Genomic DNA, 14,942 nt, shown 5'->3' with positions numbered 1-14,942 from the left:
TTAATTCTCGCAGCCAAAAAAGCAATTACAAGACACTGGTTACTTCCTGAATCCCCAACAACCCAAGAATGGCTAGAGATAGTATATAATATCTATGTGATGGAAAAAATTACATTCTCCCTTCGACTCCAAATTAATACATTTAGAAACATCTGGTCCAAGTGGACTGATTACGTTAGATTGCTCCATCCAATCTTCATAGAAATATAAAACTATTACTATCTAATTCCCATCCACATAACAAACATTTTTTCAATTTACGACCCATTGCACTCCCCCTCTTAATCATCTTTTTAAATTAGTAATTCACAGTTGATAATAACCTAAAGTTGAATGAATAAATAAAGATTTGACCCTCTCTGACCTATGGAAATTTAGTATTGATATTATTTATGTTACCATTTTACTGTTATTTTCATATATTGTATTTGATGAAACCTTTATTTATTTTTATATATTTTTTTATTTTTTTGTGTTCTGTTACTTTAGAGTTTGTGAAAAAGAAAAATGTTAAGCAGTGGGAAATGTTTTCTCTTAAGTGGTATCATTGTACTGTGTTTATTGCTACTACAAATAAAAAGTTATAAAAAAAAAAAAAAAAAGAAAAACACGACTGAGCACTAATAGTGTACTCAACACTTTACACTGACATTTGAAGGATCACCTGACATTAAAGACTGAAGTAAGAACGCTGAAAAAACCCATCAGATTTTAGCCCAGAAGAGTTTCTCTTTTCCTAAATTAAAGCAAAACATCATGATATTGTGTTTATGAATTCATTCGTGTGTGTGTGTGTGTGTGTGTGTGTGTGTGTGTGTGTGTTGCACTGCTGGAGTGAAGGTTAACCAGTCCACACAGTTCATGCGGCTATAATCTTTATTATCTTTTATTAATAAACTATGTACAATATTTACACGTCGGCTCCAGGTCTCTTGGATGAAGGTCTCTCAGCGACGTGGTCTCTTCTGGTCGCCGCGCGTCTCTGGTGAAGATGGGGAGCGGGACCGTTTCCCTCCGGCGTCCCGGACCGAAGATGCCGCACCTGCTGAGGACGAGGAGGGCAAAGGCTCGGTCTGGCAGGAGAAGGACGGCCTCTTTCTCTTCTCAGCAGCATAGGCCTCACTGAACAGATCGAGCGCAAACACACACAAGCAGACATCATGTGAGATTTGGACAAACACTAGAACATGCGGCTATGCCAAGTACAGTTTACTCACGCGTCTATGATGGGAATGACGTATCGGCCGCTGCCGTCTATCATGACTCCCTTTCGGTCTGGGTCGTCCACCTCCAACAGGAAGCTGCGGGGAATCCCTGTGCTCTTCCGGATGCGCTTGTGCGGCGCGGAGCGGCTGCCCTGTGAATTGAGGAGTGACAGTCAAACTCTGAGCAAACAATCTGACTGATGAGGACAAGAGCTCAAGTTCACAGCAACCGTGAGCTTGGAAAACCCAGTTACCACATTAGTGGGGCAGTGCCTAATGTGGTGTCCCGGGATCCCAAGCAGCCTCATGGCCTCACTAGTGAACATCAGAACCATGAGAATCAGCTCAGACATCTCTCACAAAGCAAACCTGTCAGTGTCTGAACGCTCACCTGCTGGAGTAGTAGCACAGGCTGGACTGGTACATCACCGCTTTCAGCTTGTCCTCCTCTGACGCCTTTGCCTCAGCCAGATTCTCAGTCTGTTTCACAGGCATTTGCACATTTGAATCTTTTTCACCCTCAACCCTTCAAACAATCTCAAATCTCCCTAAGAAGCTGAGTGCGTGTGCGTATATTGTGTGCTTTACATTGCGTTTTGCTATTGTGCTATTCATTTGTTCAATACCTTCAACAACTGCTCCAGTGAGAGGAGTGAAGGATCAGCTCTAGGTGAAGGTTCACGCCAGCGTCCAGCTTGATGTCTGCAAAACAAAGGAGCTTGTGTGACTAAAACACCAGGGACAGACCAGGAGTCTTCATATAACATCTAACAGAGGACGCGTGTGCTCATTTCACAGCACTTACCCAACAAATCTTCTGTTTGAGGACTTCAGTCCCGCCGCAGGGATCCGTCTGATGATGACCGACGTGTTTTTAGGGATGAGAGCATCATCTGTGTATTCTGACAGCAAAATAAAATCAGAATCAGCACATAATTATGGAGCACGGTATACTTTGAGAGCCATTAGCCTTTTAAAACAGCCAAAACATCCCTACATGTCAGCATCAGCACCACCTTACAGCTTCCAGAAGTGTCTGATGTAACGCATCTAATGTTAGCGTAGAACAGTTGAAGTGTCTTTTCCTCAACTCACCTTCATCAGTCTGGGCGTTGCTGATCTTCAGCTGGCAGAACTTCAGCCTCTTGCTCCTCATGATCTGCCGCTTCAGCTCCCCCGCGCTGATGTTGAGGCCTTCAAACTGGAGCGAGTCGTAGGTGAGTCGACTCTGGAACCTGTAGTGAACACAAGACATACTGAACACAAACACAAAGCACAGCGTAATAAAAAGGGTCAAACCTGAGTGATGGGAACAGCAGGCGATCAATCGACGTATCCAACGATCAATAATATCGATAATCTGGAAAAATTGTCACGGAGGACGCAGAGATCAGATGCCAATCGACACAGCGAGATTCAAACAACACCCACAGGACGGTTGTCATGGATGCTGATGATGAACACGTGACGCATGCGCTGTACAACTTCCGGCAATATTATCATTACTAATATTAATTTTATTGATAGTAGTAGTAAAATCATTGCGATAAGTATAATAAAATAAACAGCAGAACAGTTGGCCATCTCTGAATAATACACAGCGACGTTTCCCTGCACGAACGATTCAGGCCTTCGCCAAGAAGACTCGGGTGAGTCGATGATTCAGGGATTGATTCAACTGTCCGTTCATCCTATTGGCTTCTTTGGCTGAATGAATCGTTCAATGCTTTACTCAAATAAAGCGGCCTCTTGCTGCCACCTATTGGGGGTTTGCTTTTTTGTTTTCAAAAGTACTTTGACACTTTTTTAAAGGCACCTTTAAGTTCATTTTTGCACAAAAGCTCGTCTCTGTGCGTTCCAAATGGTTTGAAATTTCCTTAGCACATGGTTTTCTTGATGCGTTTGAAATTTTCAATGTAAATCCACTCGTACTTGCATTTGATCTTTATTATGCCTTAAAATCAAAACTATACTAAAGGTGTCTTATCCAAATGCAGATTTTCATTCAAAACGTTATGACAGAACCATATTACTTTACAGTGGCCCATGGATATATATATATATATATATATATATATATATATATATATATATATATATATATATATATATATATATATATATATATATATATATATATATGTGTGTGTGTGTGTGTTGCTTGTTTCTTATTTACCCATGCAGTGACTTTTAGGCATAAATACTATGTAGGCTTGCTAAAGGGTTGCATGAGAAATGTCATCATCGTGAGAGCTTGACTTTTTTTTTGTCGCTGCCTTTAGTTGTGGTGAAATGAGATGCATCATGTCGTTTATCTGTTTGTGCAGTCTGTACCTTCATTTCTGAATCGTGTGGCATCGTACTTGAAGCCAAGTCATTTAGCCCAAGGCATAGTTGTCTTAGAATGAGTAGTTTGCTGATCAAATTCCACATTTTGATGAGGCAAAACACATCTTGGATGTTTTAATTACTATTTTAGGTGAAAAACAAAACAATGAGATTTGTGTAAAATCTAAAGTTAACCAAGTCCAGCCCGCCATCTTGTCCTGCCTCTCAGTTCTCTTAAGCCTTGGGCCGGCTCTGTGAAGTGGCCTCTTTTGGGCTCATCATTGAAGACCGGACGAGCTGCAACATTTCGTTCTGCCAGGTTCTGGGAGTAGATGAGCATGTCATCGCTCTAGACTATGGTCAACTTGTGAAGTTACTCATACACCTCCGCTCATGGCATATTACCATTAAAATGAAACTTTTCCAGCAGAATATGACGCTCTAAAAAAAAAAACTCCATCGGCACTGGTAACTATGAAAAACACGACTGAGCACTAATGGTACACTCAACAATTTACACTGACATTTGAAGGATCACCTGACATTAAAGACTGACGTAAGAACGCTGGAGGAACATCAAATTTTAACACGGAAGAGTTTTTTTTGTCTCTCTCAAATTAAAGCAATATTTCTTAATCTTGTTGTTTTTTTTTTTTTTTACTGTACAGTTGCCCCAGGTGTTTATCAGGTGTGATGCCTGCTCATCTGACCTTTGACCTCGGCACTCAACTGCTGCCAGTTTTCTTTCAATGCCATGAGATTTCTGAATTCTACATGCAGGAACCGATGCATTCCTTTTTTTTCCTTTTTTTTTTTTAAACAAAACAGATATGGCAGACACGGCCAAACATTGAAACTTTGGAGGGCATTGAGGGGAAAAAAAAGCACAATATCATCAAGGGGAATAAAAGGTTTGATCAAAGCGTGCGTTTACACACGTTCATTTAAATATGGACAAAACCAACATTGGGTTATTTTTGTTATTAGATTTAAAATGCACGGACCCTATTTGACCCAGTGTTCATATATACATATGTTTTTATGAATGAATATTTTTGCATATAAAAGATAATAAAAGACTGACTAGACAGATTAGATAGTTTAATAGACAGATTGACACGTGTAGTCATTCGTTCCTGTGTATTTGATGACTAGCTTCCAGCAGTATCTGGCTGCAGACTTGCATGCAATCTGAGACACAAAGCACTCAGCGGAGCTAGTGAGGTCACTGTGAGAGGCGGGGTTAGGGGTGCACACTCACTGACAGCCTAGATTTAGCCTGGTTTTAACCAAGCCGTCTATTAGACTTTTAACCCTTATGTATTGTTCATATTGTTCAAGTGGCTGTTTTTGCCCCCAATGACCTCCATTATAACTAAACTTGTTTTAATTGCAAAGCCATGACACCAGATAGTAACTCATTCTTTATTGTTGGTGGTTTCCCTGTTGGGATGAGATAAAATGAGTCATTTTTACTTTTGATGGTCAGTTGGCACCTTTAAACACCCCAAAAAAATGCTTGCTGGGATGGTACCAAGAGGCTGTGCTCACTTCTGGACAGAGGGGGTGTAGACTTGCAGCTAGTGCCGATAAGTGGTGCAGACGCTGAGGCTGTTCTGTATGCGAGTGTTGAGGTTTTGAAACATCAGCTGACAGCGTGTAGGTAGAGAGTAGCAGGTTCTGGGAGTAGATGAGCTTGTCACCGGTGTAGACTTTGACCGACTTGTGAAGTTACTCACAAGACCTCCGCTTATGGGACATTACCATTCAAATGAAACGTTTCCAGCAGAATATGACGCTTCAAAAAACTCCATCGGCACTGGTAACTATGAAAAACACGACTGAGCACTAATAGTGTACTCAACACTTTACACTGACATTTGAAGGATCACCTGACATTAAAGACTGAAGTAAGAACGCTGAAAAAAACCCATCAGATTTTAGCCCAGAAGAGTTTCTCTTTTCCTAAATTAAAGCAAAACTTCATGATATTGTGTTTATGAATTCATTCGTGTGTGTGTGTGTGTGTGTGTGTGTATGTGTGTGTTGCACTGCTGGAGTGAAGGTTAACCAGTCCACACAGTTCATGCGGCTATAATCTTTATTATCTTTTATTAATAAACTATGTACAATATTTACACGTCGGCTCCAGGTCTCTTGGATGAAGGTCTCTCAGCGACGTGGTCTCTTCTGGTCGCCGCGCGTCTCTGGTGAAGATGGGGAGCGGGACCGTTTCCCTCCGGCGTCCCGGACCGAAGATGCCGCACCTGCTGAGGACGAGGAGGGCAAAGGCTCGGTCTGGCAGGAGAAGGACGGCCTCTTTCTCTTCTCAGCAGCATAGGCCTCACTGAACAGATCGAGCGCAAACACACACAAGCAGACATCATGTGAGATTTGGACAAACACTAGAACATGCGGCTATGCCAAGTACAGTTTACTCACGCGTCTATGATGGGAATGACGTATCGGCCGCTGCCGTCTATCATGACTCCCTTTCGGTCTGGGTCGTCCACCTCCAACAGGAAGCTGCGGGGAATCCCTGTGCTCTTCCGGATGCGCTTGTGCGGCGCGGAGCGGCTGCCCTGTGAATTGAGGAGTGACAGTCAAACTCTGAGCAAACAATCTGACTGATGAGGACAAGAGCTCAAGTTCACAGCAACCGTGAGCTTGGAAAACCCAGTTACCACATTAGTGGGGCAGTGCCTAATGTGGTGTCCCGGGATCCCAAGCAGCCTCATGGCCTCACTAGTGAACATCAGAACCATGAGAATCAGCTCAGACATCTCTCACAAAGCAAACCTGTCAGTGTCTGAACGCTCACCTGCTGGAGTAGTAGCACAGGCTGGACTGGTACATCACCGCTTTCAGCTTGTCCTCCTCTGACGCCTTTGCCTCAGCCAGATTCTCAGTCTGTTTCACAGGCATTTGCACATTTGAATCTTTTTCACCCTCAACCCTTCAAACAATCTCAAATCTCCCTAAGAAGCTGAGTGCGTGTGCGTATATTGTGTGCTTTACATTGCGTTTTGCTATTGTGCTATTCATTTGTTCAATACCTTCAACAACTGCTCCAGTGAGAGGAGTGAAGGATCAGCTCTAGGTGAAGGTTCACGCCAGCGTCCAGCTTGATGTCTGCAAAACAAAGGAGCTTGTGTGACTAAAACACCAGGGACAGACCAGGAGTCTTCATATAACATCTAACAGAGGACGCGTGTGCTCATTTCACAGCACTTACCCAACAAATCTTCTGTTTGAGGACTTCAGTCCCGCCGCAGGGATCCGTCTGATGATGACCGACGTGTTTTTAGGGATGAGAGCATCATCTGTGTATTCTGACAGCAAAATAAAATCAGAATCAGCACATAATTATGGAGCACGGTATACTTTGAGAGCCATTAGCCTTTTAAAACAGCCAAAACATCCCTACATGTCAGCATCAGCACCACCTTACAGCTTCCAGAAGTGTCTGATGTAACGCATCTAATGTTAGCGTAGAACAGTTGAAGTGTCTTTTCCTCAACTCACCTTCATCAGTCTGGGCGTTGCTGATCTTCAGCTGGCAGAACTTCAGCCTCTTGCTCCTCATGATCTGCCGCTTCAGCTCCCCCGCGCTGATGTTGAGGCCTTCAAACTGGAGCGAGTCGTAGGTGAGTCGACTCTGGAACCTGTAGTGAACACAAGACATACTGAACACAAACACAAAGCACAGCGTAATAAAAAGGGTCAAACCTGAGTGATGGGAACAGCAGGCGATCAATCGACGTATCCAACGATCAATAATATCGATAATCTGGAAAAATTGTCACGGAGGACGCAGAGATCAGATGCCAATCGACACAGCGAGATTCAAACAACACCCACAGGACGGTTGTCATGGATGCTGATGATGAACACGTGACGCATGCGCTGTACAACTTCCGGCAATATTATCATTACTAATATTAATTTTATTGATAGTAGTAGTAAAATCATTGCGATAAGTATAATAAAATAAACAGCAGAACAGTTGGCCATCTCTGAATAATACACAGCGACGTTTCCCTGCACGAACGATTCAGGCCTTCGCCAAGAAGACTCGGGTGAGTCGATGATTCAGGGATTGATTCAACTGTCCGTTCATCCTATTGGCTTCTTTGGCTGAATGAATCGTTCAATGCTTTACTCAAATAAAGCGGCCTCTTGCTGCCACCTATTGGGGGTTTGCTTTTTTGTTTTCAAAAGTACTTTGACACTTTTTTAAAGGCACCTTTAAGTTCATTTTTGCACAAAAGCTCGTCTCTGTGCGTTCCAAATGGTTTGAAATTTCCTTAGCACATGGTTTTCTTGATGCGTTTGAAATTTTCAATGTAAATCCACTCGTACTTGCATTTGATCTTTATTATGCCTTAAAATCAAAACTATACTAAAGGTGTCTTATCCAAATGCAGATTTTCATTCAAAACGTTATGACAGAACCATATTACTTTACAGTGGCCCATGGATATATATATATATATATATATATATATATATATATATATATATATATATATATATATATATATATATATATATATATATATATATATATATATATATATATATATATATATGTGTGTGTGTGTGTGTTGCTTGTTTCTTATTTACCCATGCAGTGACTTTTAGGCATAAATACTATGTAGGCTTGCTAAAGGGTTGCATGAGAAATGTCATCATCGTGAGAGCTTGACTTTTTTTTTGTCGCTGCCTTTAGTTGTGGTGAAATGAGATGCATCATGTCGTTTATCTGTTTGTGCAGTCTGTACCTTCATTTCTGAATCGTGTGGCATCGTACTTGAAGCCAAGTCATTTAGCCCAAGGCATAGTTGTCTTAGAATGAGTAGTTTGCTGATCAAATTCCACATTTTGATGAGGCAAAACACATCTTGGATGTTTTAATTACTATTTTAGGTGAAAAACAAAACAATGAGATTTGTGTAAAATCTAAAGTTAACCAAGTCCAGCCCGCCATCTTGTCCTGCCTCTCAGTTCTCTTAAGCCTTGGGCCGGCTCTGTGAAGTGGCCTCTTTTGGGCTCATCATTGAAGACCGGACGAGCTGCAACATTTCGTTCTGCCAGGTTCTGGGAGTAGATGAGCATGTCATCGCTCTAGACTATGGTCAACTTGTGAAGTTACTCATACACCTCCGCTCATGGCATATTACCATTAAAATGAAACTTTTCCAGCAGAATATGACGCTCTAAAAAAAAAAACTCCATCGGCACTGGTAACTATGAAAAACACGACTGAGCACTAATGGTACACTCAACAATTTACACTGACATTTGAAGGATCACCTGACATTAAAGACTGACGTAAGAACGCTGGAGGAACATCAAATTTTAACACGGAAGAGTTTTTTTTGTCTCTCTCAAATTAAAGCAATATTTCTTAATCTTGTTGTTTTTTTTTTTTTTTACTGTACAGTTGCCCCAGGTGTTTATCAGGTGTGATGCCTGCTCATCTGACCTTTGACCTCGGCACTCAACTGCTGCCAGTTTTCTTTCAATGCCATGAGATTTCTGAATTCTACATGCAGGAACCGATGCATTCCTTTTTTTTCCTTTTTTTTTTTTAAACAAAACAGATATGGCAGACACGGCCAAACATTGAAACTTTGGAGGGCATTGAGGGGAAAAAAAAGCACAATATCATCAAGGGGAATAAAAGGTTTGATCAAAGCGTGCGTTTACACACGTTCATTTAAATATGGACAAAACCAACATTGGGTTATTTTTGTTATTAGATTTAAAATGCACGGACCCTATTTGACCCAGTGTTCATATATACATATGTTTTTATGAATGAATATTTTTGCATATAAAAGATAATAAAAGACTGACTAGACAGATTAGATAGTTTAATAGACAGATTGACACGTGTAGTCATTCGTTCCTGTGTATTTGATGACTAGCTTCCAGCAGTATCTGGCTGCAGACTTGCATGCAATCTGAGACACAAAGCACTCAGCGGAGCTAGTGAGGTCACTGTGAGAGGCGGGGTTAGGGGTGCACACTCACTGACAGCCTAGATTTAGCCTGGTTTTAACCAAGCCGTCTATTAGACTTTTAACCCTTATGTATTGTTCATATTGTTCAAGTGGCTGTTTTTGCCCCCAATGACCTCCATTATAACTAAACTTGTTTTAATTGCAAAGCCATGACACCAGATAGTAACTCATTCTTTATTGTTGGTGGTTTCCCTGTTGGGATGAGATAAAATGAGTCATTTTTACTTTTGATGGTCAGTTGGCACCTTTAAACACCCCAAAAAAATGCTTGCTGGGATGGTACCAAGAGGCTGTGCTCACTTCTGGACAGAGGGGGTGTAGACTTGCAGCTAGTGCCGATAAGTGGTGCAGACGCTGAGGCTGTTCTGTATGCGAGTGTTGAGGTTTTGAAACATCAGCTGACAGCGTGTAGGTAGAGAGTAGCAGGTTCTGGGAGTAGATGAGCTTGTCACCGGTGTAGACTTTGACCGACTTGTGAAGTTACTCACAAGACCTCCGCTTATGGGACATTACCATTCAAATGAAACGTTTCCAGCAGAATATGACGCTTCAAAAAACTCCATCGGCACTGGTAACTATGAAAAACACGACTGAGCACTAATAGTGTACTCAACACTTTACACTGACATTTGAAGGATCACCTGACATTAAAGACTGAAGTAAGAACGCTGAAAAAAACCCATCAGATTTTAGCCCAGAAGAGTTTCTCTTTTCCTAAATTAAAGCAAAACTTCATGATATTGTGTTTATGAATTCATTCGTGTGTGTGTGTGTGTGTGTGTGTGTATGTGTGTGTTGCACTGCTGGAGTGAAGGTTAACCAGTCCACACAGTTCATGCGGCTATAATCTTTATTATCTTTTATTAATAAACTATGTACAATATTTACACGTCGGCTCCAGGTCTCTTGGATGAAGGTCTCTCAGCGACGTGGTCTCTTCTGGTCGCCGCGCGTCTCTGGTGAAGATGGGGAGCGGGACCGTTTCCCTCCGGCGTCCCGGACCGAAGATGCCGCACCTGCTGAGGACGAGGAGGGCAAAGGCTCGGTCTGGCAGGAGAAGGACGGCCTCTTTCTCTTCTCAGCAGCATAGGCCTCACTGAACAGATCGAGCGCAAACACACACAAGCAGACATCATGTGAGATTTGGACAAACACTAGAACATGCGGCTATGCCAAGTACAGTTTACTCACGCGTCTATGATGGGAATGACGTATCGGCCGCTGCCGTCTATCATGACTCCCTTTCGGTCTGGGTCGTCCACCTCCAACAGGAAGCTGCGGGGAATCCCTGTGCTCTTCCGGATGCGCTTGTGCGGCGCGGAGCGGCTGCCCTGTGAATTGAGGAGTGACAGTCAAACTCTGAGCAAACAATCTGACTGATGAGGACAAGAGCTCAAGTTCACAGCAACCGTGAGCTTGGAAAACCCAGTTACCACATTAGTGGGGCAGTGCCTAATGTGGTGTCCCGGGATCCCAAGCAGCCTCATGGCCTCACTAGTGAACATCAGAACCATGAGAATCAGCTCAGACATCTCTCACAAAGCAAACCTGTCAGTGTCTGAACGCTCACCTGCTGGAGTAGTAGCACAGGCTGGACTGGTACATCACCGCTTTCAGCTTGTCCTCCTCTGACGCCTTTGCCTCAGCCAGATTCTCAGTCTGTTTCACAGGCATTTGCACATTTGAATCTTTTTCACCCTCAACCCTTCAAACAATCTCAAATCTCCCTAAGAAGCTGAGTGCGTGTGCGTATATTGTGTGCTTTACATTGCGTTTTGCTATTGTGCTATTCATTTGTTCAATACCTTCAACAACTGCTCCAGTGAGAGGAGTGAAGGATCAGCTCTAGGTGAAGGTTCACGCCAGCGTCCAGCTTGATGTCTGCAAAACAAAGGAGCTTGTGTGACTAAAACACCAGGGACAGACCAGGAGTCTTCATATAACATCTAACAGAGGACGCGTGTGCTCATTTCACAGCACTTACCCAACAAATCTTCTGTTTGAGGACTTCAGTCCCGCCGCAGGGATCCGTCTGATGATGACCGACGTGTTTTTAGGGATGAGAGCATCATCTGTGTATTCTGACAGCAAAATAAAATCAGAATCAGCACATAATTATGGAGCACGGTATACTTTGAGAGCCATTAGCCTTTTAAAACAGCCAAAACATCCCTACATGTCAGCATCAGCACCACCTTACAGCTTCCAGAAGTGTCTGATGTAACGCATCTAATGTTAGCGTAGAACAGTTGAAGTGTCTTTTCCTCAACTCACCTTCATCAGTCTGGGCGTTGCTGATCTTCAGCTGGCAGAACTTCAGCCTCTTGCTCCTCATGATCTGCCGCTTCAGCTCCCCCGCGCTGATGTTGAGGCCTTCAAACTGGAGCGAGTCGTAGGTGAGTCGACTCTGGAACCTGTAGTGAACACAAGACATACTGAACACAAACACAAAGCACAGCGTAATAAAAAGGGTCAAACCTGAGTGATGGGAACAGCAGGCGATCAATCGACGTATCCAACGATCAATAATATCGATAATCTGGAAAAATTGTCACGGAGGACGCAGAGATCAGATGCCAATCGACACAGCGAGATTCAAACAACACCCACAGGACGGTTGTCATGGATGCTGATGATGAACACGTGACGCATGCGCTGTACAACTTCCGGCAATATTATCATTACTAATATTAATTTTATTGATAGTAGTAGTAAAATCATTGCGATAAGTATAATAAAATAAACAGCAGAACAGTTGGCCATCTCTGAATAATACACAGCGACGTTTCCCTGCACGAACGATTCAGGCCTTCGCCAAGAAGACTCGGGTGAGTCGATGATTCAGGGATTGATTCAACTGTCCGTTCATCCTATTGGCTTCTTTGGCTGAATGAATCGTTCAATGCTTTACTCAAATAAAGCGGCCTCTTGCTGCCACCTATTGGGGGTTTGCTTTTTTGTTTTCAAAAGTACTTTGACACTTTTTTAAAGGCACCTTTAAGTTCATTTTTGCACAAAAGCTCGTCTCTGTGCGTTCCAAATGGTTTGAAATTTCCTTAGCACATGGTTTTCTTGATGCGTTTGAAATTTTCAATGTAAATCCACTCGTACTTGCATTTGATCTTTATTATGCCTTAAAATCAAAACTATACTAAAGGTGTCTTATCCAAATGCAGATTTTCATTCAAAACGTTATGACAGAACCATATTACTTTACAGTGGCCCATGGATATATATATATATATATATATATATATATATATATATATATATATATATATATATATATATATATATATATATATATATATATATATATATATATATATATATATATGTGTGTGTGTGTGTGTTGCTTGTTTCTTATTTACCCATGCAGTGACTTTTAGGCATAAATACTATGTAGGCTTGCTAAAGGGTTGCATGAGAAATGTCATCATCGTGAGAGCTTGACTTTTTTTTTGTCGCTGCCTTTAGTTGTGGTGAAATGAGATGCATCATGTCGTTTATCTGTTTGTGCAGTCTGTACCTTCATTTCTGAATCGTGTGGCATCGTACTTGAAGCCAAGTCATTTAGCCCAAGGCATAGTTGTCTTAGAATGAGTAGTTTGCTGATCAAATTCCACATTTTGATGAGGCAAAACACATCTTGGATGTTTTAATTACTATTTTAGGTGAAAAACAAAACAATGAGATTTGTGTAAAATCTAAAGTTAACCAAGTCCAGCCCGCCATCTTGTCCTGCCTCTCAGTTCTCTTAAGCCTTGGGCCGGCTCTGTGAAGTGGCCTCTTTTGGGCTCATCATTGAAGACCGGACGAGCTGCAACATTTCGTTCTGCCAGGTTCTGGGAGTAGATGAGCATGTCATCGCTCTAGACTATGGTCAACTTGTGAAGTTACTCATACACCTCCGCTCATGGCATATTACCATTAAAATGAAACTTTTCCAGCAGAATATGACGCTCTAAAAAAAAAAACTCCATCGGCACTGGTAACTATGAAAAACACGACTGAGCACTAATGGTACACTCAACAATTTACACTGACATTTGAAGGATCACCTGACATTAAAGACTGACGTAAGAACGCTGGAGGAACATCAAATTTTAACACGGAAGAGTTTTTTTTGTCTCTCTCAAATTAAAGCAATATTTCTTAATCTTGTTGTTTTTTTTTTTTTTTACTGTACAGTTGCCCCAGGTGTTTATCAGGTGTGATGCCTGCTCATCTGACCTTTGACCTCGGCACTCAACTGCTGCCAGTTTTCTTTCAATGCCATGAGATTTCTGAATTCTACATGCAGGAACCGATGCATTCCTTTTTTTTCCTTTTTTTTTTTTAAACAAAACAGATATGGCAGACACGGCCAAACATTGAAACTTTGGAGGGCATTGAGGGGAAAAAAAAGCACAATATCATCAAGGGGAATAAAAGGTTTGATCAAAGCGTGCGTTTACACACGTTCATTTAAATATGGACAAAACCAACATTGGGTTATTTTTGTTATTAGATTTAAAATGCACGGACCCTATTTGACCCAGTGTTCATATATACATATGTTTTTATGAATGAATATTTTTGCATATAAAAGATAATAAAAGACTGACTAGACAGATTAGATAGTTTAATAGACAGATTGACACGTGTAGTCATTCGTTCCTGTGTATTTGATGACTAGCTTCCAGCAGTATCTGGCTGCAGACTTGCATGCAATCTGAGACACAAAGCACTCAGCGGAGCTAGTGAGGTCACTGTGAGAGGCGGGGTTAGGGGTGCACACTCACTGACAGCCTAGATTTAGCCTGGTTTTAACCAAGCCGTCTATTAGACTTTTAACCCTTATGTATTGTTCATATTGTTCAAGTGGCTGTTTTTGCCCCCAATGACCTCCATTATAACTAAACTTGTTTTAATTGCAAAGCCATGACACCAGATAGTAACTCATTCTTTATTGTTGGTGGTTTCCCTGTTGGGATGAGATAAAATGAGTCATTTTTACTTTTGATGGTCAGTTGGCACCTTTAAACACCCCAAAAAAATGCTTGCTGGGATGGTACCAAGAGGCTGTGCTCACTTCTGGACAGAGGGGGTGTAGACTTGCAGCTAGTGCCGATAAGTGGTGCAGACGCTGAGGCTGTTCTGTATGCGAGTGTTGAGGTTTTGAAACATCAGCTGACAGCGTGTAGGTAGAGAGTAGCAGGTTCTGGGAGTAGATGAGCTTGTCACCGGTGTAGACTTTGACCGACTTGTGAAGTTACTCACAAGACCTCCGCTTATGGGACATTACCATTCAAATGAAACGTTTCCAGCAGAATATGACGCTTCAAAAAACTCCATCGGCACTGGTAACTATGAAAAACACGACTGAGCACTAATAGTG

General features: G+C 41.9%; 3 protein-coding genes across 7 annotated transcripts; all 3 read right to left on the bottom strand.

Moving 5' to 3' along the window:
• Positions 1-864: 864 nt before the first annotated feature.
• On the bottom strand, positions 865-3,275 carry LOC141375682 (E3 ubiquitin-protein ligase RBBP6-like). 3 transcript variants are annotated; one of them, XM_073910528.1, is made up of 7 exons: positions 2,301-3,251; positions 2,011-2,107; positions 1,832-1,907; positions 1,597-1,685; positions 1,460-1,520; positions 1,218-1,357; positions 865-1,122 (listed from the first exon to the last, which is right to left on the bottom strand). In XM_073910528.1, exons 1-7 carry the CDS (start codon positions 2,458-2,460, stop codon positions 948-950), a joined length of 798 nt encoding a protein of 265 aa, XP_073766629.1. In that variant the 5' UTR covers positions 2,461-3,251; the 3' UTR covers positions 865-947. The 3 variants fall into 3 exon arrangements, with proteins under 3 accessions (XP_073766629.1, XP_073766631.1, XP_073766630.1); XM_073910530.1 differs by having other exon boundaries at positions 2,203-2,671; XM_073910529.1 differs by lacking the exon at positions 1,460-1,520 and having other exon boundaries at positions 2,301-3,275.
• A 2,345-nt stretch (positions 3,276-5,620) lies between these two features.
• LOC141375669 (E3 ubiquitin-protein ligase RBBP6-like) lies at positions 5,621-8,033 on the bottom strand. Of its 2 annotated transcripts, XM_073910495.1 has the most exons (7): positions 7,059-8,009; positions 6,769-6,865; positions 6,590-6,665; positions 6,355-6,443; positions 6,218-6,278; positions 5,976-6,115; positions 5,621-5,880 (listed from the first exon to the last, which is right to left on the bottom strand). In XM_073910495.1, the coding sequence occupies exons 1-7, from the start codon at positions 7,216-7,218 to the stop codon at positions 5,706-5,708; spliced, it is 798 nt and encodes a 265-aa protein (XP_073766596.1). In that variant the 5' UTR covers positions 7,219-8,009; the 3' UTR covers positions 5,621-5,705. The 2 variants fall into 2 exon arrangements, with proteins under 2 accessions (XP_073766596.1, XP_073766597.1); XM_073910496.1 differs by lacking the exon at positions 6,218-6,278 and having other exon boundaries at positions 7,059-8,033.
• A 2,365-nt stretch (positions 8,034-10,398) lies between these two features.
• On the bottom strand, positions 10,399-12,811 carry LOC141375673 (E3 ubiquitin-protein ligase RBBP6-like). Of its 2 annotated transcripts, XM_073910504.1 has the most exons (7): positions 11,837-12,787; positions 11,547-11,643; positions 11,368-11,443; positions 11,133-11,221; positions 10,996-11,056; positions 10,754-10,893; positions 10,399-10,658 (listed from the first exon to the last, which is right to left on the bottom strand). In XM_073910504.1, exons 1-7 carry the CDS (start codon positions 11,994-11,996, stop codon positions 10,484-10,486), a joined length of 798 nt encoding a protein of 265 aa, XP_073766605.1. In that variant the 5' UTR covers positions 11,997-12,787; the 3' UTR covers positions 10,399-10,483. The 2 variants fall into 2 exon arrangements, with proteins under 2 accessions (XP_073766605.1, XP_073766606.1); XM_073910505.1 differs by lacking the exon at positions 10,996-11,056 and having other exon boundaries at positions 11,837-12,811.
• Positions 12,812-14,942: the final 2,131 nt, after the last annotated feature.

This window comes from Danio rerio, chromosome 8 (genome assembly GCF_049306965.1).
Source record: "Danio rerio strain Tuebingen ecotype United States chromosome 8, GRCz12tu, whole genome shotgun sequence".
Lineage (NCBI taxonomy): Eukaryota > Metazoa > Chordata > Actinopteri > Cypriniformes > Danionidae > Danio > Danio rerio.
This window is presented reverse-complemented; position numbering and strand designations above follow the sequence as displayed.

What these genes read in the sequence shown, in the direction of transcription:
- LOC141375682 (XM_073910528.1), bottom strand. Translation starts at nt 2,460, where the DNA reads ATGTCTTGTGTTCACTACAGGTTCCAGAGTCGACTCACCTACGACTCG. An exon ending in TCAAACAGAAGATTTGTTGG is followed by an intron (nt 1,908 to 2,010) that starts GTAAGTGCTGTG and finishes TTTGTTTTGCAG; the next exon opens with ACATCAAGCTGGACGCTGGC. An exon ending in GGCACTGCCCCACTAATGTG is followed by an intron (nt 1,358 to 1,459) that starts GTAACTGGGTTT and finishes CTCAATTCACAG; the next exon opens with GGCAGCCGCTCCGCGCCGCA.
- LOC141375669 (XM_073910495.1), bottom strand. Translation starts at nt 7,218, where the DNA reads ATGTCTTGTGTTCACTACAGGTTCCAGAGTCGACTCACCTACGACTCG. An exon ending in TCAAACAGAAGATTTGTTGG is followed by an intron (nt 6,666 to 6,768) that starts GTAAGTGCTGTG and finishes TTTGTTTTGCAG; the next exon opens with ACATCAAGCTGGACGCTGGC. An exon ending in GGCACTGCCCCACTAATGTG is followed by an intron (nt 6,116 to 6,217) that starts GTAACTGGGTTT and finishes CTCAATTCACAG; the next exon opens with GGCAGCCGCTCCGCGCCGCA.
- LOC141375673 (XM_073910504.1), bottom strand. Translation starts at nt 11,996, where the DNA reads ATGTCTTGTGTTCACTACAGGTTCCAGAGTCGACTCACCTACGACTCG. An exon ending in CAACGCCCAGACTGATGAAG is followed by an intron (nt 11,644 to 11,836) that starts GTGAGTTGAGGA and finishes TTTTGCTGTCAG; the next exon opens with AATACACAGATGATGCTCTC. An exon ending in GGCACTGCCCCACTAATGTG is followed by an intron (nt 10,894 to 10,995) that starts GTAACTGGGTTT and finishes CTCAATTCACAG; the next exon opens with GGCAGCCGCTCCGCGCCGCA.